Below are 21,414 nucleotides of genomic sequence, written 5' to 3'. Positions count from 1 at the left end.
ATTGATTGTGTCTTGCCCCTTGTGTACTTTACATACAACGATAATCTTTTTGATAGACGTCTCAGTATGATAGATGGACGCTCTGTTATCCCTTGTTATCAAGATATCGCTATTTTAAAATTTCAGGAATTGTAAGGCAGCGGATGATACTAAATTAGCAAGTAGTTACTTTTTATTAGTTTTTACGATGGCGATATAAGTCACAAAATATTTATTTATTCATGCTGTGTGCATTTTATTGGTAAATAAGACACATTGCTATCTTGGGTATTGATGTGACTTGTGAAAGTTTACAGTCTTTAGGTACGTGCGTTTCGAGTCTCTGATAATCCTCAAACGACCTTTCACAACACTGTACTTATATTCCGCGATGTCAACGAAGTTCCTTTTTGGTGATGTTTCGCTCATTCTATTTTTGAGGTGTTTCTTACCTGCTGAAGTTTTTACAAATTAGAATGATAACTGTCAATTGTCGTGCTGTGATGTTTGCCTTCTCATTCACCAACTATTGTTCCTCCATGTTGGCGTATAAGTCCTAAGTTCGGCTTGACAGAATCTACGGAACAAGAATAATGAATAAATGGAAACAGTCGCTTGCCAAAACAGTGCGTAATTAACTGTATTAAGTTTTACAGGTCGACATTTGAACGAACGTAACTTGTTTGTTGCAGGTAAAAACTACAGCTGTAGACAATGTCACGCCTGCATCTGATTATCAAAGTACACGTTTACGTGTAAAGCCGGTAGTGTTGCGAGAAAAATATTTTAGCAAGTGTAAAGTCCGAAAAATTCAGAGGTGGCATCATTGACATAATTGGTTGTTTACTAAAATACAGAACAGAAAAGTAGTATACTCTTCATACGCTGAATTTTTGGTTACTGCTTAACCCAAGCCTGTCCATTTTATGCGTTATACAATTTAACTTATCATTATATGCTTTCGACTTAACAATTTACCAGGGAAAGTGTAAAAATCACGTATGTCAACCGTGTTACACTTGATATTTATTTCAGACAATCGCTTGAACACGACTACGCAGATGAAAGTGTGTTGTAATGAATGCAAAATAAAGGATATTCCACTCCAACTCATGACAGTCAGTGGAGCAGAAGGCTATCAGTCATGATGTTGCACGATATTTTTAATCGAAAACTGAAGTTGCTTTATAAGTTCAAACGGTAGTGAAATCATCGACATTATGGAATCCAGACGTCAAATGTCAGGTTCTTAAGGGTACAGATTTAATAAACATACACGATGACTGAACAAAGCTTGGACAATTAGGGCGATAAGTCGCGTGACGAAAGCATGCGATGCCAGACTCTGCTGGGTAAAATGTGCCTACAGAGAAACAAAGGCTGCTAAATTCTGGAGTATTTTTCTGCTTTCTGTGTTCAGTACGCTGCATCATTGGCCAAAGAGACGTAATGCCCCTAAAAAACTGCTGCGTTGGGTGCGCCTGCATCGCTAATGAAATTCACTCGCGACTCATCACGCGCTGCGTGGGAGTGCGTATCGAACACGTTCATTAGCATCCATCCGGTGGCCGTCGCCGGCACAGCAGGCAGCTGGAAGCTCCCTTACAAACTTGGAAAAAACGTGTCCACATCTGCACTACAGTTACTGAAGCAGCACGGATTCGCTTAGCAAACCTGGCTATGTAATGCTCATCCAACGCCCGTGGCACTCTCTGCAAGAGAAGCGTTGCGGGTCGCAGAAAGATTTACTCCTAAGGCATCGAGAGCGAACGTTCAAAAAAAAGGCCTGCCAACGTACTAATTCCTCTCATATATACCTCCTAAAACGACCACGACGGGAAAATCAGAGAAACTGGTACTCTTATAAGGAGACATAAAAGCGTCCTTTGTTCCAGAGCACAATTTGCAAGTGGAAATACTATGAGGGGAAATCACATGGCTCCTTTCGTACCCTGCGCCACACGTAGCAAGTTGGCGTGTGGTACAGGAGTAGATACATAAGAAGAAAAGTGACCAGTCCATTGCCCAAACTATCCATTTACTCAATGAAGAACCAAATCTACTCCTACATGGGAGCTCTGTAATTTACACGTAAGTGCCTGGCAGGGGCAGTTTAAAACTATTTCTCTATCGTTCCACTCTCGAATAGCACATGGTAAAACAGAACACCCCAATTTTTCCGTGGGAACTCTGATTTCTCTTTCTTTATTACGCTGCCCGTTTCTCCCTCTGTAGTTGGAAATCAATAAAACATTTTGAATTCGGAGCCGAAAGTTGGTGATGGAAATTTCGTGGAAATATCTCGCCACGACGAAAAGCGGTTTTGCTTTAAAGATTGCCACCCCAACTCGCGTATCATATCCGTGACACCCTCTCCCCTTATTCTAATTAACACAAAACGAGCTGCTTCTCTGAACTTTTTCAGTGTCATCCGTCAGTCCTATATGGTGAGAATCCCACTGCGTAACAATACTCCAGAAGAGGACGGACAAGCATAGTGTAGGCAATCTCTTCAGTAGATTTGTTGCATCTTCTAAGTATTCTGCCAATAAAACGTCATCTTTGGTTCACCTTTCCTACAACATGTTCTGTTTGGAGGATTCCAGTTTACGTAGTTCGTAATTATAGCCCATAGGTATATAGCTGAATCGGCAAGCTTAAAATTTGCATGATTCATCGGTCAGTCGAAATTTAACGTATTCCTTTTAGTACTCACGTGGATGGCCTCACAATTTTTATTGTTTGTATGAACTTGTGGTTTTCGCACCATATATGTATCTTCTCTGAATCATCCTGCAATTGGTTTGAATGTTCTGATATTTTTATTAGACGATAAATAACAGCATCGTCTGCAAACACCCTAAGATAGCTGCGTAGATTGTCTCCGACGTAGTTTATTTATATAGATTGAGAACAATAGGGGCCCGACAGCACTTTCCTTGGGGGCGCCAGACATCGGTCTTGTTTCACTCGATAACTATCAGTCATTTACAAGAAGTATGGCATTCTGTCAAGAATTCACAAACTGAGTCCCATAACTGAGACGATACTCCGTTGGTACGCAATTTGATTAGAAGTCGCTTGAGAAGAACCTTGTCAAAAGCGCTCTGGAAATCTAAAAATATGGAATCAGTTTCGCATCACCTGTCCACGGGATTCATTACTTCTTGTGTTTCACATGAATGATGTTTTCTGAATCCTTGTTGGCTGTTTGTCAACAAATAGTTTTCATCGAGATGTTTCGTAATATTCTAACACAACGTATGTTCCAAAAACGATATCAGTGATACTGGTCTGTAATGCAGCCGATTACTTCTATTTCCTTTCTTGTGTAATGGTGTTACTTGCGCAACTTTCCAGTCCTTAGGTGCTGGTGTTTCGTCGAGGCAGCAATCACATATAACTGCTAATTACGGAGCTATTTCATCAGCATATTGCGAAAGGAACCTAACTGGTATTCAGTCTGAACCGGAAAACATGCCCTTGTTAAATGATTTAAGTTTCTTCACTAAACCAAGGGTATCTATGTCTAAATTACTCTTGCTGGCAGCTGTTCTCGATTCGAATTATGGAATATTTACTAAGCCTACTTTGGTGAATGAGTTTCGGAAAATCGTGTTTAGTACCTCCGCTTTAATCTGCTGATGGCTCTGTATGTTGTGTTTTCTCCATCACGCGTGGCTGTGCAGGAACAGGAACACAGTTTCAGAACATGTGGCTGAATAACCCGTGACACACACGTCTTCATGTGCCTTGGTCCTCTTTATGCAACAGGCCCCATCAAAAACCCAACAGGTACGTTTTCGATTGTGTATACACGCCAAAACTATGACGACATGGAAATGGGAGAGGTTGAGAGTTTAAAATTCTTGGGATTACAACTTGATAATAAATTCAGTTGGGAGCAACATACTAACGAACTGCTAAAGCGCCTAAACAAGTCTGTGTTTGCAATGCGAATGATGTCAGACATAGGAGATATAAATATAAAAAAAACTGGCATATTTTGCTTATTTTCACCCCATTATGTCATATGGTATCATATTTTGGGGTGACTCCACAAACAGAGAAAAAATTTTTAGAGTACAGAAGCGTATAATAAGAGTAATGAGTAGTGTAAATCCAAGAACATAATGTCGAGACCTATTCAAAAAATTGGGCATATTAACCACAGCTTCTCAGTATATTTATTCCTTAATGAAGTTTGTTGTAAATAATACATCTCTTTTTCCAACTAACTGCTTAGTACCCAGTATCAATACTAGGAATAAGAACAATATACATAAAGATTTAAAATCACTTACTCTTGCCCAGAAAGGAGTCCAATATTCAGCAATGCATATTTTCAATAAGTTACCAGCAACCATTAAGAGTTTAGTTTCAGACAAGGTACAATTTAAACATAATTTAAAAGAATTTTTGGTGGCCAACTCCTTCTATTCCATCCATGAGTTTCTCAACAAGTGCAGTAGACCATTTTAATGAAAATTTATTATACTTTAGTTTTTGACAATACTTGGTTGTAACAGCTAAGTAACTACCTACTGTGTGAATGATGGCTGTATGGAAAGCAGATGTAAGTCTTAAGTCTGTAAATAGTGGAAGTTTAATTTTAAATCTTGTACACAATCTGACTGTTCTTAACTGAGGATCACTGAAATGAATAATTTACTTTCATTTTTGACAATACTTGTTGTAATAGCCAAGAAACTAGCAAATGTCTGAATGATGGTTTGAATGAAAGCAGATGTAAGTAATAAACTTGTAAATATTGTAAGTTTAAATTTAATTCATGTACATAATTGTACTGTTTACTGACTGAGGATCATTAAAATTAATGAAACTCAAGTTTTTCTAATTACATTTTTGTAATTTGTTTATCTGACATGTTCCACACCCAGGAGGATTATCTCTTTTATGGGTCTATGGAATGAATAGTTAATCTAATCTAATCTTGTTACGGTGCTCGCTTATTTCCAAGTCCGTATCGATCTTAGTGCTGAGTTTTCACTCAGACAGCGCTTTGGCGTTAGGCGGTTGTTTCCGTGTGTGATCGCTGGCCGGAGCTTAGCTGGAGGCGTGTGACGAGGAAAGAGGTGGCTGCCTTGGCGTGGAGACAGTTCGGCTCGGCTGGGGTTGTTTGCGTCTGGACGCCGAGTGGGGCCCGATGGGAAGACCGAACCGTGATTTTACGGTTAATAGTGTGGACGGCGGCGTGGTGTGCCGTTTAACTTGATTCGCAAGGGGAGCAAAATCTCGCCTGTTTGTCGAGCCTGAGTTTGAAATACCTTCTATGTGCGGCGGGATGTCATTTCGTCCTCCTGTCTCTCCGTCGCTGGGATTGCTATCCTCATTTACCGTCCCATGGGTGTATATCGATGGGCTACGCTGCTCTCCGTACTCTACTAGACGCTAGTGATGGAAGTGCGTCGTTCAGCGGCACGTTAGTCTGCGTGCTAGATGTTTGATCTTCAAGTGCATAGTCTTCGAGTGGCACTCCTTAGAGTTTGCCTTGCGCAGTTAGATTGGAGTTTATTTTGTCTTGTGGTGCTTCCGTTTTCCGTTAACGAAGGTTAAGCCTGATTCGCCACTCCGTTCGACGCTTGGCACCTTCGCGACCAAACGGAAGCCTTTGGACTGAGAGGTCTTGTGTTTTGCATATTGTTCATAAACTGTTGTTTTGGTATTAAGTTGGCTGAGGTTTCTTATGGACTTCCCGGCATTTGGTCTGTTGTCCGGCCTGCGCTAGGCCTCGTTATTTTAAAAGTCGGTCCTTGTTTTGACTTAGTATGATTTTGGTTTACTGCCTGGTGGTTCTGGTAGTACGCCAGGTCGCTGTCGTTGTGTTGCATTTTGTATGGGGCTGTGTGCTCGGAGCCGTGGAGTATCATTTGTGTGAACTGCTTCCCTGGGGAATACTTATCGGGCCATTCTTGGTCCTCTGCTGTATGAAATGATTTTATTATTATTTTAAAATAACATTATCACTTAAATGATTTAATTCTTGCTGCGTTAATTGCAACTTGGGCACTGAGAAATTTAGTAGTGTAATTACGGAAGATTTAACAATGGCACATGCCCCTTTACCTGTTCCGTAATCTGTTAATTACCGAAAGACCTTAAGCTCATAATCATATGATGTGATTTTCTTAAATTATTGTATTTTTATGTCATGTTATTGTTTTTTTTAATTTCCTGATCACTGGTTTACTGTTCCAAGTACTAAAATGTTTCAGGTAGCTATTACTTGGGTGGAACGCGTGGAACCGTAACGGAGAGAGTAGTTGCGTGCCTTACGTGTCCGTTGTTGGCGCGGCCTGGTGTCCGTTGTTTGTTTTGGTGCACCTGAGTTAAGTATTGTGTTGCCTCCTCCCTTGCGGGCCCGTCGTGTTCTTCTGATAAACATTTCCTTCAAGGCATTTTAGTTAGTTTTATGCTAGTATTATTTTAATTTCTTACATTGGTAAAATTGTGCGGCCTTCATTATGCATACTGTTTGTCATAGTAGACTTGATGTGCCATTGTAATTTCTTGAACTCCATTGTGTGTACCCTTCATGATACATATTGTTTGCATAATAGATTTGAGTATGACAATTATATTGTCTCATATATCATGATGTGCGTGTGGAATGGTGCAATAAATGGATGATTGTTATTTCTGTTTTTGGCGCCCTTCATGTCTCCTTTCTTGTCCCTATTGGTAATGTAATCTATTCAAACATGTTCGTGGTGCTTAACACCGCAAGCGAGCCACAGAGACAGTGGTACCACAATGCAGACCCTCTCGCGCTGCCGGGAGATCACACGTGTCACGCCCACAGCCACGTGACGTCTGGGACGCCGGATCGATTCCCCGACCTGTGTCGGCGCAGCGACGCCACGACCGCCGACAGGAAACGTGGCAACAGCGCAGCGCAGGGGAGGGCGCCGCGTGGGCAACACACGCCACACAGGGAAAGGAGGGAGGGGGCCGGGCAAGCGAGGGGGGCTATTTCTGCGTGCCCCGGCGTCGGGGCGCCGGCGACGCTGCCTGCTCTCCTACACACTACACACGATTCCCTTCCTGTCTTCGGTATGGCGCACTGCGGTGTAACAGTCTCTGCGTCCTGTCTTTCACCTTGTTTGTAATATTTTATTTTAATTTATTTGTTTGCCTCTACTACCCAGAAGCTTATCCAATTGCAATGTTATTTGCGAGTAAATGTGTTCAAAAATTAACGAAAGTGTGAATAGGACTCGTGCTGTGAGTTTTTCGTACAATCTTAACTATGTGTAGGGATACACTGAAGCGCCAAAGAAACTGGTACGGGCATGCGTATTCAAATACTGAGATATGTAAACGGGCAAAATACAGCGCTGCGGTCGGCAACGCCTCTATAAGATAACAAGTATCTGGTCCACTTGCCGGCCGGGATGGCCGAGCGGTTCTAGGCGCTACAGTCTGGCACCGCGCGACCGCTGCGGTTGCAGGTTCGAATCCTGCCTCGGGCATGGATGTGTGTGATGTCCTTAGGTTAGTTAGGTTTAAGTAGTTCTAAGTTCTAGGGGACTGATGACCTCAGAAGTTAAGTCCCATAGTGCTCTGAGCCATTTGAACAAAATTTTGGTCCACTTCTTAGATCGGTTACTGCTGCTACAATGGCAGGTTATCTAAATTTAAGTGAGTCTGAACGTTTTGTTATACTCGGCGTACAGCGGTGGGACGCAGCATCTCCGAGATAGTGAAGAAGTGAGGATTTTCCCGTACGACCATTTCAAGAGTGCACCGGTTCTGGTAAAACATCAAGCCGGCCGGTGTGGTCGAGCGGTTCTAGGCGCTTCAGTCTGGAGCCGCGCGACCGCTACGGTCGCAGGTTCGAATCCTGCCTCGGGCATGAATGTGTGTGGTGTCCTTAGGTTAGTTACGTTTAAGTAGTTCTAAGTTCTAGGGGACTGATGACCTTCGATGTTAAGTCCCATAGTGCTCAGAGCCATTTGAACCATTTTTTTTGGTAAAACATCAAATCTTCGAAATCGCTGCGGCCGGTAAAAGATCCTACAAGAACGGGACCAACGACCACTGAAGAGAATCGTTCAACGTGACAGAAGTGCAATCCTACCGCAGTTGCTGCTCATTTCAATGATGGGCCATCAACAAACGTTAAGCGTGCGGACAATTCAACGAAACATCTTCGATATGGGCTTCCGGAGCCTCTCGTGTATCCTTGATGAATGAACGACACAAAGCTTTACGCCTCACTTGGCCCCATCAACACCGACATTGGATTGTTGATGACTGGAAAACTGTTACCTGGTCGGACGAGTCTCTGTTCTAATTGTATCGACCGGATGGAGGTGTTCGAGCATGGCGACAACCTCATGAATCTATTGACACTGCATGTCAGCAGGGGACTGTTGAAGCTTGTGGAGGCTCTGTAATGGCGTGGGGCGTGTGCAGCTGCAGTGATGTAGACCCTGATACGTCTAGATACGACTCTGACAGGTGACACGTCCGTAAGCATTCTGTCTGATGAGCTGCATCCATTTAAGTCCATTGCGCAATTGCATTGGGCAATTCCAGCAGGACAGTGCGACACCCCACATGTCCAGAACTGCTACAGAGTGGATCCAGGAACAATGTTCTCAGTTTTAACACTTGCGCAGGTCACCAAACTCCCCAGACATGAACATTATTAAGCATATCTGGGATGCCTTGCAACTTCGTATTCGGAAGAGATGTCCCCCCCTCGTGCTCTTACAGATTTATGGACAACCCCGCAGGATTCATGTTGTTATTTCCGTCCAGCAGTACTTCAGACGTTAGTCGAGTCCATGCCACGTCCTGTTGCAGCACTTCCGCGCGCTCGCGAGAGCCCTACAGGATATTAGGCAGTTGTACCAGTTTCTTTGGCTCTTCAGTGTAGTTTATCAATTGTGGGAATTGAGAATCTCGACGACTATTGCCGATATCAGCAGTAGCAAGGGATCGCCCGTGGAATTCCAAGACTTTCGATAGTCTTTTACTTTAAGTTTTATGTTTAAATTTGTTTTATAATTTCGCATTTGCCATCGTAATACCTGAGGAAAGAAACGGCTCTTTGCAGATGACAGACAGACAACCAGATAATAAATGACAAAAAAGCATTTTTCTCGCCAGATGTAAGTACAAATTAACATTTCAAAATTTCATGATAGTAGATCAATAGGAAGTATTCTGTAAGTTCTCATAAGTGATTTTACGAATATCAAAATATGTGACATAAATGGCAGCATATTTTGGTTTCATTGACTTAGAAGCGTAAATTCTATACACCGCCAAGGGACCGTAGATCTTAATAAGTGTCAAATTTCAACTTGATACGTTTACCCTTTCCTGAGAAAAAGGATCTTAACAGACGAACAGTTAGACGAACGGATGACAAATAAAAATCTTTTTTCCGTGTCATATAGTTACAAATTAATAATTTTAGAGCCTTGTGTTTTAATTGTACTGTGTCCGCCCCAGCTAGCTGAATGGTTAGGGTGACGGATTGTCAGGTCTCTGGGCCCGGGTTCGATTCCCCGCTGGTTCGTGGAATTTTCTCCGCCCAGGGGCTGGGTGTTGTGCTGTCCTCATCATCATCCTATCATCCTCATCAACTGCAGGTCGCCGAAGTGGCGTCAAATTGAAAGACCGGCGCCCTGCGAACGGTCTGCCCGATGGGGGGCCCTAGCCATACGAAAAAAATAAAATAAAACTTGTACTGTGAAACCTTGCTGCTTGCCAAATTTCGTGATCTGAGATCAACTGGAAGTACCCTATAGATTTTGGTGAGTGCGTTTGGGACTAGTAAAATATGTGACCATATCTTACGTCTGCTTTGAGTAAGAAGCTTTCGCGCTACCAGGGGACAAAAGACCTTAGTATGTGACATCATAAATTTCAAATTGATACATCTTCCCGTTCTTGAGAAAAAGGGTTCTTAACTATCGAACAGACAGACTGACTGACGACAGGGTGATGCCGTAAGGGTTCCGTTTCTACCGGCTGGGGTACAGAACGCAAAAACGGTCACATTTTTTGTGAAATGAGTTTTCGAAAAGTAAGAAATAAAACAAAACAGACTACAGAAACATTTGATGCGCCTGGAGCGATGTTCTACAACATGTGCTGCAAATGATGTGCCGGATGAGGGAGCACATTCTGTTTTTTCATATTTGAAGGATTCTACACTAAAATTTTTTTGAAACTGAAAAATTGTTGGATTACTTTTACGCTTTCTGGCACAGATGACAAAAATATGTCAACCAACATCCACTTCCTCAGACTGCATGCTCTACGTAATCCATCAGGCAAATATCTTCTAGAACTATTTAAAGTTCTAACAAGGAAACATCACCCACTTCACCTCGTATTTTAAGGAGAAAAAAACACACTTAGAAGACATAAGCCCCAGCATACGAACCCGCGCAACAATTTGGGCCATAATTCAGACAGTACGCAGCTACGACTTTATGGAAAGACAGCTCTTGAACTTCCACGCGCTCCTTGTGTTGTCGCTCCCTCCATCCCATTACAGAGCTTAATGCTCGAACGCGAAGTACTGTATACTGGAACGCGTAAAGGCAGGGTCAGTTTAATGCCAAAGCGACACAAACCGCCGCTTGAAGCGACAAGCTGAGAGGGGCGCATAAGGCGCCCAAAGTGCCAAAATTTGTATGCAGTGTGTATCATGATTAGCAGCCAAAACAACCCATTCCCACGCTCATTAGATTTATATTTATTTTTAAAGGTCTTAACAAAGAGCCCAAGAAAGGGTAATTAAGGTGTCTATAAAGTATCTATAAAGTCTGGAATAGGTTGTACTTAACTTTGAATAACCAGAGGTGAGAATAAATTTATCGTCAGCTATTTTACATCCACTGTTGCGTAAGGCATTGCCGTAGGCTGAATTATAACCATACACTTCAGCGTTCAGGTATAAACATCCATGACACTCCTGTGTATTTTCTAATGTAATTTGTCTACGTTTTGTTAGGTCTTCGTTCTAGATCTTTTCTTATCTTTGCAAGAACCTCCTTGCTCCATACGATCCGTTTGCCTGGCTATAGGTACTGTTCGTCTCTCTATCGTTTTATTTAGGACCACAATCACGTCCTTCACTACAGATTTATTTTCGCAAATCCATTTGTTTGGGGCTCGGACCTAGAGTTCACTTCTAATGGAGGGAGGAATCACAGCTTTCCATTGTCCCTGTCCCTCTTTGAAGGGGTGGGGGTCAAAGGTAATGTAGTCACCGACGTGTTAATACCCATGCTTCATTCATTCTGTATGAGAATGAGAGCACTTAGTGACTTGCAACAAACTTTACACATAATATCAAATCCTTAAGTAACTTCTTCTCGGCGACAATCCCCGCAAAATGATGAGAGGAAAAAATATTATCGCTGACTGTATTTTTGCATTCTCATGCAGTAAAACTGTCGCATGAAGCAGGACGTTTCAATTTATTACTTCTTTACTACTAACTGTATTCGTGACACACTTTACTGACATTATTCACAAGTACCACTGAATGTACCAGCAAAAATTCTGAATGACGCATAGTTCTACAGATGTGACGTTACAAGCACTGAGATGTGTGAAAAACTGCGGCATCATGTACGATTTTTATCTCTTCTTTACAAATAACTCTATTCACAACTAATTTCACAGACAGTATTCACATATACCACTGGATGTGCCTGCAAAATTACGTCATTGTTACAACACGTAGTTCAGGATATCGACGTCATAAACATTGAGTTGCGTGAAAATGAAATTATAGGGAGAAATTCGCTAGTGATACAGGTGAAATATGTGTACAAATACATGTGAAATGTGTTACGTGTGTGTGAAACAAATCTGACACGTGTGTACGCGAGCAAAGCCGCTAGTAAAAAGCTCTTCCTAAGCCCCTCAAACGACTCCAACCAAATTTGGTACATATATTGGTTACAGTCTGGAAAAGAATACTGTGGGCTAAAGAACCACCAGCCTTCTGCTGGGGTGGGGGCGATAACGTGGAGAAAGAAAGGGAGAGGAGGAGATGCACAGGCAGAGCGAGTGAAGGAGGTGATGGGTCACAGACATGAAGGGGGGGGGGGGGAGGAGGAAGGAGATGGACAGAGAGAGGGGGAGGAAGAGATGACAGTGAGAGAGGGGAAGAGGAAATGGACCAATAGTAGATTAGAATAAATAATACCCAGCCATTTTTTATACATTACTGTTTTACCGCGAGTACCACAGCGGAACGCAGCTATTATATTAATACAACTATAATAATTTGTTTACAACACTGGTTAGTACAGTGCTTTTACATTTTGGAGGGATGGGGAGGGGCCATGAAGATCCGCCCCTTTTCGATCCACTTATGATTTGTTTGTTTTGCTGTCTCTTCTGGTAATTTGGAACTTGGATCTCTCCTATTCTCACTGCTTCACATCACAAAATCTTTCCCTTAGTGAATCAAGCTAGTGGCATTTTGTTTTCATGGAATTTCTCCGCGAAGTTATGTCATATTCTCTCTCTTAAAGACAATGACAGCGACAAAGTAGGTTATGGGGTTATCATTTTGCACTGCGTTTGCTTCAGTACTGAGAAAACTATCCAGAGTAACATGGAACGAAACTGAATCATGAGATTCAGGACAAAAGAATGAAAAGGGATTCCGACAAAAAAATTCCTCCTGTGTCTTTGGGTACCACTGTACGAGCTCCGATTCCCGACGTTGACAAAGGGTGGGTGACACACCGTCTGTTGGCAGTTGTTATGAACGTGACGGAAAATGGCTTTTACCGACTTGGAACTGCAAAAGGAATCTTGAAGCAGCTCTATGCAAGATCAGAGGTCACTCTATGTCCAAAGAATTTAATGAAAATTGAAGACTTTCCTGACCACAAAATACCTCTCCGATCTGCAGCTACTTCTCAGTCCACAGGAAGCAGCCAAGGATTCGATGTATGTGCAACAGGAAATGACAAAATATGAAGTGCTTTTGTGTGAAAAAGAAAATTAAGTGCAATTCAGAATGTCACTCTAGCCTTCCCTGCTGCAACAAGTAGGCCATGCCAGTTCTGCTTTGTGTTTTATCGGTAGCAATACTACGTTCACATTCTTTTTTAAGTCATGAAATGTATGTACAAGATCAATTTGTCAAAATGTAAAGTGTTTTTTTGCGAAGAAGAAAAGTGAGTTTTTTTCTGTAACAAGTATTTCAGTCTCAGTTCTGCTTTCCTTGTTTTCCGGTAAGAATATGCTATGCTTTATTTCGTAGTTTTGTTCTTTCAATTTCAAATGCCTATTTATTAATAAGGGCTTCTCATCTTGTGTCGTTTTGCGTAGAAGGTCCATTGTATATAATGCCTAGGAAAAGTATGTAACATGTTCACAAACAAACTTCTATTTCATAGTTTGCCTAAAACCATCTGCCATTCCATACTTTACCTAACGATTCCATAGAATACCGGGACTGCGCACACTGCCAGTAATAGATAGACCGGTTCCCATCAGATCGCCGAACTTAAACAAAGTTGGGCGTGGCCTGTAGCTGGATGATTTACCGTCCGGTTACGCCGCGTGCTATTGCCAATTTTTCCTTTGCCTTTGCGGCAGAGGGGACAGAAGGGGTGGTGGCGTGAAGTCTGTGATCATCTGTCTTTGCGCCCATGTCCGGGATTCAGTTCCAGACCTGTACGTAATGTCTCATGAAGTGACGACGTGCAACATTTTTTAAGGTTATCCGTCCGTCGGAAGGGGACGTTGAATTCGGCGGCTTCCTTGGTGAAACCCGGTGCCGGCACTTAACCTATTTCTCTCGAAGACCACCCTCTCCCTTTTCTTATCATCTTCAACAAGATCAGGACATTACGCTCTACACTCACTATTACAGTCGTTTACTCTTAACAGATCCAAATCCACACACAGCTGCCATACTTCGCGAAGGAAAAAATCCTTTCTAATTAGTCGGCTGAACCTGCACTTCTGAGCCTCCCAGCGATTCACGCCATACGACTTTACTTAACTTTTTCGTTTCAATAGTCTTCCACCAGGACTGAAAAAAAGCTGGGTGATAAGCCCCAGCTATTCAAATCCAAGTTAAAAGCTACCTTGTGACACACTACCTTCTATACTGTACAGGGGTTCATCGCAGTATTTCAGGAATTTTTTCTGTTATTTGTTATTTATTCTCATACTTTCTCATGATTTTTTCGTGTTTTGTTAATGCTTTAACTACTTCGCTTGTAAATCCTTTAATCAGCTTTCTGTAAACTACGTACTTACTCTTTCCATGACCAAGTAGCTTTGGCTCGTATGATCCCACGGAACCTGATAAATAAACAAGAAAATTAAAAGGAGGACACAGTGGTGTTTAAAGAAACTGAATTGGTAGACGATTGAAGAGAAACTCAAACTTTCCCGTGAAATCCTACTTAACGAAGTTTCAAGAACCAGCTTTAGATGAAGAATCTAGGAATACACAACAACCTCCTAAATATCGCTCCCAAATGGATAGCAGGGACAATATTTGACTAAATACAGTGGGCACGTAGGTATTTAAGCAATCTTTCTTCCCGGATGAATACGCGAATGGAACGGGAAGAAGTTCTAATAACTGGTAAAATGGGAAATACCCTCTGCCGTGCACTTCGCAGTGGTTTGCACAGTGTTCAAAAAATGGTTCAAATGGCTCTGAGCACTATGGGACTTAACATCTGAGGTCATCAGTCCCCTAGAACTTAGAACTACTTAAACCTAACTAACCTAAGGACAAAGCACACATCCATGCGCGAGGCAGAATTCGAACCTGCCACCGTAGCGGTCGCACGGTTCCAGACTGAAGCGCCTAGAACCGCTTGGCCACACCGGCCGGCTTGCACAGTGTGGATATAGACTAGATGTAGACCTAGAAACGCCTCGACTGAATGCTTGCTCTGTCACAACCACAGGCGGAAGTACAACAGGCCAAAAGCTCTCATTTAACAATCCAGTCAAATATGGGGAATTTCAAATATGAAGCTAGGAAAGTATTAATTTCAAACTGTTACTGTCTGATGGGAGGATGGTGACAAGCGGGGAGGATTGGAGGAATCCTTTTATTAATACACTGATCGTTATCAACAGAGCTGCACCAATGCAGGCAGTAGATGGTACAGCTTCCAGGAAATAATTGCGCTGTAAACAAGAAAGGACCAACATGTATTGCACTACACAGCACAAAAAAGTACATGCCAGTATAACGTCGGGACTCTATGGTTGTGAGTGCAGGCATCAAAACGTGGAGCATTGGATTGTACAGGTCTCTGCCGCTTGAACCTGAGCGCACAGATCCAACAGATTGGTGGGTGGAGATGGAGTCCTTACGACAAGCTCCATGGCATCACAGACATTCTCGTTCGGGGAGAAATCGGGCGATGCAATTGGCAATGTCAGAGTATTTACGGCTACAAGCCACGTTCGGGTATGAGGACGAAAGTAGTCTTGCTGAAATACGGCGTGAGAGTCGGCGTTCGCGAACAACAGATGCTGCATGGCATCTAAATACCGCGAGGCTGTCGAGGAGCCCGTTAGCGACACTAACGGAGAATGGTCACCATATGCTATCGCTTCCCACAGCTTCACACTAGGCTGGTGGGACGTGAGATGGGAGACCACAAACCGCTCTTCGTGGCGCCCTCCAATGCGCCTCCAGACACGGACCCCAGTGGTTATCTCCAAGAGAGAAGCGAGTTTCGACCCGAGTCGAGCGTTGCGCTGCAGTGGTGTGATTGACAGGCGTCGTAATGGTTGGCTTGCGGCAAGTCCTGAGTCACGCAGCTGCCTGCCTGTGGTATTAGCAATTACACGACGCTGCATAGTACGCGGGACAGCCTGATGAACGCCCCTATCGTTACTTTCAGAACTGCTCGCTTGTGGCAGACAATTCTTCGGTCCTCCTTCCTTGTGGTTCGTGTCGGAAGTCCAGACCCCATACGTCGTGGATGCGTGCCTTTCTGTAACCACTGCCGCAAACAACAGACAATAGTGTTATCTGCACGAACGGTGTGATGCGCATTACAACGATACGGCCACTCAGCATATCGCAGCTTCACGATGCAGCCAGCTGGGCAGTCTACTGTCAAACGTGTCACCTGGACATAGTGGATGTCCAGATGATGCTCTAGTGGCGCTACCCGCTGCCGCATTGGCCGGCAGGGGCCCCTTTACTGAGGATGGGGAAAATAAAAGTGGCCCGGCCAAGTGGATACGGTTGGAAGCAAATGTACGCATATAACCACATCAACTTACTTCCAACACGATGGAGCAACTGCCCAAACGGCCAGCCGAACCTTGGAGTACATTTACGCAATCTTCACCTCTGACAGAGTTGTTAGCAGAGGTCGATATAGTCGCGCTCCTAGCTGGTCAGCCAAGTCACCTGATCCGTCAGTGTGCAGTTACCTTGTGCGGGGAGTCCTCAAGTCTAAGGTGTATCGCAACAACCCTCACAGCCTTCAAGAACTACAGCAGAACAGCTCGGGTGAGTTTGCAGCAATTCCAGAAGTTCAACTTAGGTCCGCCTCCAACAAATTTCTGACCAGGACCGAAAATTACCAAGAGATAAATGGTGGCCACTGTGAACATCTACTGTAGTCAGGTTAGTAATGTATTTCATTTCCTTTACTGTGTGTCTTTGTACTCGGGGACCCTGTTCTCTGGGCCACTTTTATTTGGCCCAATCTGTACCAGCCGATGAGCACAACATTACCTAACCAGCGAGTGAAAGGCCGACTGTACAAAAGTAATTATTGGCGTAGCTGATGACGTACAACATTCCCACTCATTTCGCAGTGGATCGGTTGGATCCACCTAGGCGCAGGTTTTTTTTAATGACAAACAGTGTAATGTTGGAAAAAATTTGTTTCATGAAGTCGGGAAAGATTCCCAGCCGCCACCCAGTTCCGAATTCCGGTGAATGCAGTACCCGACAGACGTGTACATGCCTGGAAGCGCGGAACAATGAACTAAAAGACGCGAAATACACGATCTTCTGTTGTGCAAAAACAAGAAAATAACACATTTGGTCAATCACTGCATTATATTCGTCGTGGACAGGAGGATATATATTTACGCCAGAGTTATTGCAGTTATATTTGATTTCTTTTTAAAGAGTGTTACGAAGTTACAACTACGTGTAGTAAAAGAGTTCGTGGCGGTAAGGGGGGATATAATTGTTCAAATGGCTCTGAGCACTATGCGACTCAACTGCTGAGGTCATCAGTCGCCTAGAACTTAGAGCGAATTAAACCTAACTAACCTAAGGACAGCACACAACACCCAGCCATCACGAGGCAGAGAAAATCCCTGACCCCGCCGGGAATCGAACCCGGGAGGATATAATTGTTAAATTCCACTTCTGACACCAATTGTAAAGTTGGGGGAAGTTTACGAGGGACTTCTGCAACCGATGTTAATGTGTAAAATGGCACGGAAGGGGGAAGAACGTTGTTAAATATGCCTCCTGGCGGCAGTGTGCAGGAGGTCAAACGGTCAGGATTTGATAGTGGGCATCCAGGGCTGCCGTTAAATGACAAAACAGGGAATTAAGTACAATAAAGAGGATGTACAGGGTGTCCGAAAAGTCTTTCCCTGATTACATAAATTGATAACTCAGGCTAGAAGTAAGATACAAATATTAAACTTGTGTGGAATTGTTTACAACTATCAAAGTTTTTTTTCTGTTTTAGGTTCGCAGTACGTAAGTAGTGGATGAGATGCAGTGCCCAAGAAGCCATGTTAACCAATCAGGAGAAGGCACAGTGTGTCCTGTGGTACCATGAGACACGATCACCAACCACTGTGCAGATACACTTCCAGACAACATTTGGAAGGAATCCACCTGATGTCAAGAGCATTAAAGCCTGGTATGAGAGGTTCAAGAACACAGGATCGGTTGCTGACCTTCCGAGGTCTAGTCGACCAAGAACCTCAGCAGACAGGGTGGAAGCTGTAAGGCAGTCTTTTCTATGAAGTCCGAAGAAATCGGTGCGCATGGCCTCACGTGAATTACAGATGCCAAAAAGCTCTCTCCATGACATTTTACATAAACGTTTATTGTTTCGTGCATACAAAGTGCAAATCGTTCAGACCTTGTTGCCCAATGACAGTAAACGTCGATATGACTTTGCGGTCGAAATGCTATCACGTATTGAGGACGATGATAGTTATCTCAGACGAACTGCCTTTTCCGACGAAGCGACCTTTTTTTTTCAGTGGAGTAGTGAATCGCTATAATGTGCGAATTTGGGGTTCACAATCCCCTGGCGAGGTCATGGAGTGCACCAGAGGTAGTCCAAAGGTGAATGTTTGGTGCGCGCTATTGCACGATCGAATTATCGGGCCATTCTTCTTCGCTGAGGCTACCATCACATCTGCAGTGTATCTGGACATGTTGCAACTGTATGCTGTTCCTCAGCTGCTTCAGTATCACCCCGATGTCTTGTTTCAGCAAGACGGTGCACCGCCTCATTGGGGTTTGGAGTTCCGTGCCTATCTCGATATGACCTTCCCTGGGCGATGGATTGGTCGTGACGTGCCAACGGTTTGGCCTCCACGCTCTCCTGACATAACCCCATTAGACTTCTTTTTATGGTGTTATGTCAAGGACGAGGTCTGCCGAACACGTGTACCAGATCTTGAAACCCTGCGGCAACGGATAACCACAGTCGTTGAATCGATCCCTCCAGTAATGTTGGCTAATGTGTGGACGGAAATTGAATATCGCCTAGATGCGCTACGTGCTACCACGGGTGCTCATGTGGAAGTTTACTGATGTGTGCAAAAAACTTTGATAGTTAGTAAACAATTAGACACCAGTTTCATATTTGTATCTTACTTCTAGCCTGAGTTATCAATTTACGTAATCAGGGAAAGAGTTTTCGGACACCCTGTATTTCGATATACGGAGTACAAAAGGCGCGCCTAGGGTCGGAAATTAGCAGGTTTAGGTCAGTCTAGGAGGTCGAACAATTAATTAAAGTGGGGAACGAAAGGGGAAGTGGTTCATGTCGACTTACGCTGGTGGCCGGTCGCGAAGAGCAGAGCCAGGGCACTGCCTTACAAAAGGACGTCTGTTCTGCTAGAGGTCTGGATTACAAGAGAAAGAAGCAAAGTGTTCTGCACCGCAGAAGACTCCAGCGTCCACACACGTGATCGGTATCTCGTGCACGCTATTGGCTAAAACCAATGGCGTGAATTCGCTAGCAGTTTCAGCAGAGGGCTCAGGGCGTCTCCTGTCAGCAGCTATAACTGGACAGAACCGCCTCGGTTTTGAAAGACAATCAATTTGTGTCACGTAGACACGGCTGAATTACTCTGGGAGAAATCTTGTAAAGATTCCACTGGGCCTCTGAAATAAATTTTTTAAACTAATTCCCTAAAATATTCCTTGACTGGCTGCCATCCTGTACAGTGTCGCATTGTCTGTAATGTTATTCCAAGGATATACACGGTCCTGTCACGTTAATGAGACCACTGCCTCTGTTTGATGTCAAGTGCATAAATCACTCACAGACAGCAGGCGGCAGCACTTGCAATCAAGGATATGTAAAAACTTCCTGGCAGATTAAAACTGTGTGCCGGACCGAGACTCGAACTCGGGACCTTTGACTTTCGCGGGCAAGTGCTCTACCAACTGAGCTACCCAAGCACGACTCACGCCCCGTCCTCACAGCTTTACTTCTGCCAGTATCTCGTCTCCTACCTTCCAAACTTTACAGAAGCTCTCCTGCGAACCTTGCAGAACTAGCACTCCTGAAAGAAAGGATATTGCGGAGAATGGCTTAGCCACAGCCTGAGGGATGTTTCCAGAATGAGATTTTCACTCTCCTCTAGAGCACTTGCCCGCGAAAGGCAAAGGTCCCGAGTTCGAGTCTCAGTCCGGCTCACAGTTTTAATCTGCCAGGAAGTTTCATTTCAGCGCACACTCCGCTGCAGAGTGAAAACCTCATTCTGGAAGGATATGTAAAGCTTGTCGGGGGACGGGGAAAAATGTGCGATCGTTGTCGGAATGCGGAAACAGAGCAATTTATCTGACGTCCAATGTGGTATGACTACTGAAACGGCGAAGTTTGTAAAATGTTCGTGTGACGCCTTGGTTGAAGTATACCGTACTTGGCAAAATGGAGCTGTCCAAAACCGGCGTCGAGACAATTGTGGTGCACCACGGGCCATAGGATGAACGATGGCTGTGGAGACGTGTACCGGCTAACAGACATGCAACTGTTGCGCAACTGATCGTCCAGATGAACCAAGGGGCTACCAACAGTGCCTCCTCGACGACCGTTCAGCGAATGGTGCTGCGTACGGGCTTCTGCAGCAGGTGTCTGGTTCATGCACCAATGCTGCCTGCTGTTCATCGCGTTGAAGATGGAATTTGCACGCCAATAGCGCAATTGGACGTCGAGTGGTGACAGGTGGCCTTTTCGGATGGATCACGTTTTAGGGAATGTACGGCGTGAGACGTCTGAAAGCAAACATCCTGCAAGCAGGAGCCGGCTGCAGTGGCCGAGCGGTTCTAGGCGATTCAGTCCGGAACCGCGCGACTGCTACGGTCGCAGGTTCGACTCCTGCCTCGGGCATGGATTCATGTGATGTCCTTAGGTTAGTTAGGTTTAAGTAGTTCTAAGTTCCAGGGCACTGATGACCTCAGATGCTAAGTCCCATAATGCTCAGAGCCATTTTTGCAACCAGGAGGGAGTGTTGTGGTCGGGGGTATGTTTTCGTGGCATTCCCTGGGTAACCTCGTCGTTCTGGAATCCACAGTGAATCTACACAAGTATTCATCTAGCACTGGGAATCACGTCCATCCATACCCTGGAGTTTGATTTTCCTCGGCACGGTGGCATCTTCCAGCACGACGATGCGACATGCCACAAAGCTCGCAGTGTACGTGCGCGGTTCGAAGAGTTTACAATACTCCTCTAACCACCAAACTCCCCGGATGTAAACCAGACCGAGAATGTGTGGGACCACCTCGATCGGGCTGTACGCGCCATTGATTCTTCACCGAGAAACCTAGCGCATCTGGCCACGGCATTGGAGTCGCCAAGGTTCCACATCTCTGTCGGCACCGGTCCGCAATGCAAAAGGTTGTTATTCAGGCTTCTGACAGTTGTCACATTAATGTGACTGGACAGTATATACTCAACTTTGTTTTCAACAGTCCATCGTTTCCTTTACAAAGCGAACTGAAATAAAAAGATTCTAAGTTTGTTCTCAATAATTTAGTGTTGTGCGTATTCTTTATTTATTGCTGCGTGAAGCTCTGATAGTTATTTGCCGGCCGGTGTGACCGAGCGGTTCTAGGCGCATCAGTCTGGAACCGCGCGACCGCTACGGTCGCAGGTTCGAATCCTTCCTCGGGCATGATTCAAATGGCTCCGAACACTATGGGAC

At 44.2% G+C, this 21,414-nt stretch overlaps 1 protein-coding gene across 6 annotated transcripts in view; it reads right to left on the bottom strand.

Annotated features, from left to right (window-relative positions):
• The window catches only part of LOC124622096, a 303,051-nt gene that overhangs the window by 48,958 nt on the left and 232,679 nt on the right, over positions 1-21,414 (bottom strand). For 3 of the 6 annotated variants that reach the window (XM_047147689.1, XM_047147691.1, XM_047147690.1), the window contains exon 3: positions 14,263-14,307. The exons of the other annotated variants lie outside the window; for them this stretch is intronic. In XM_047147689.1, the coding sequence (XP_047003645.1) occupies positions 14,263-14,307 (45 nt within the window). The remainder of the gene's footprint in view (positions 1-14,262; positions 14,308-21,414) is intronic. 6 annotated transcript variants of the gene reach the window in all.

Source organism: Schistocerca americana, chromosome 7, assembly GCF_021461395.2.
Source record: "Schistocerca americana isolate TAMUIC-IGC-003095 chromosome 7, iqSchAmer2.1, whole genome shotgun sequence".
NCBI classification, from domain to species: Eukaryota; Metazoa; Arthropoda; class Insecta; order Orthoptera; family Acrididae; genus Schistocerca; species Schistocerca americana.
Note: the sequence above shows the minus strand (reverse complement) of the source record. Positions and strands in the feature narration are given on the sequence as shown.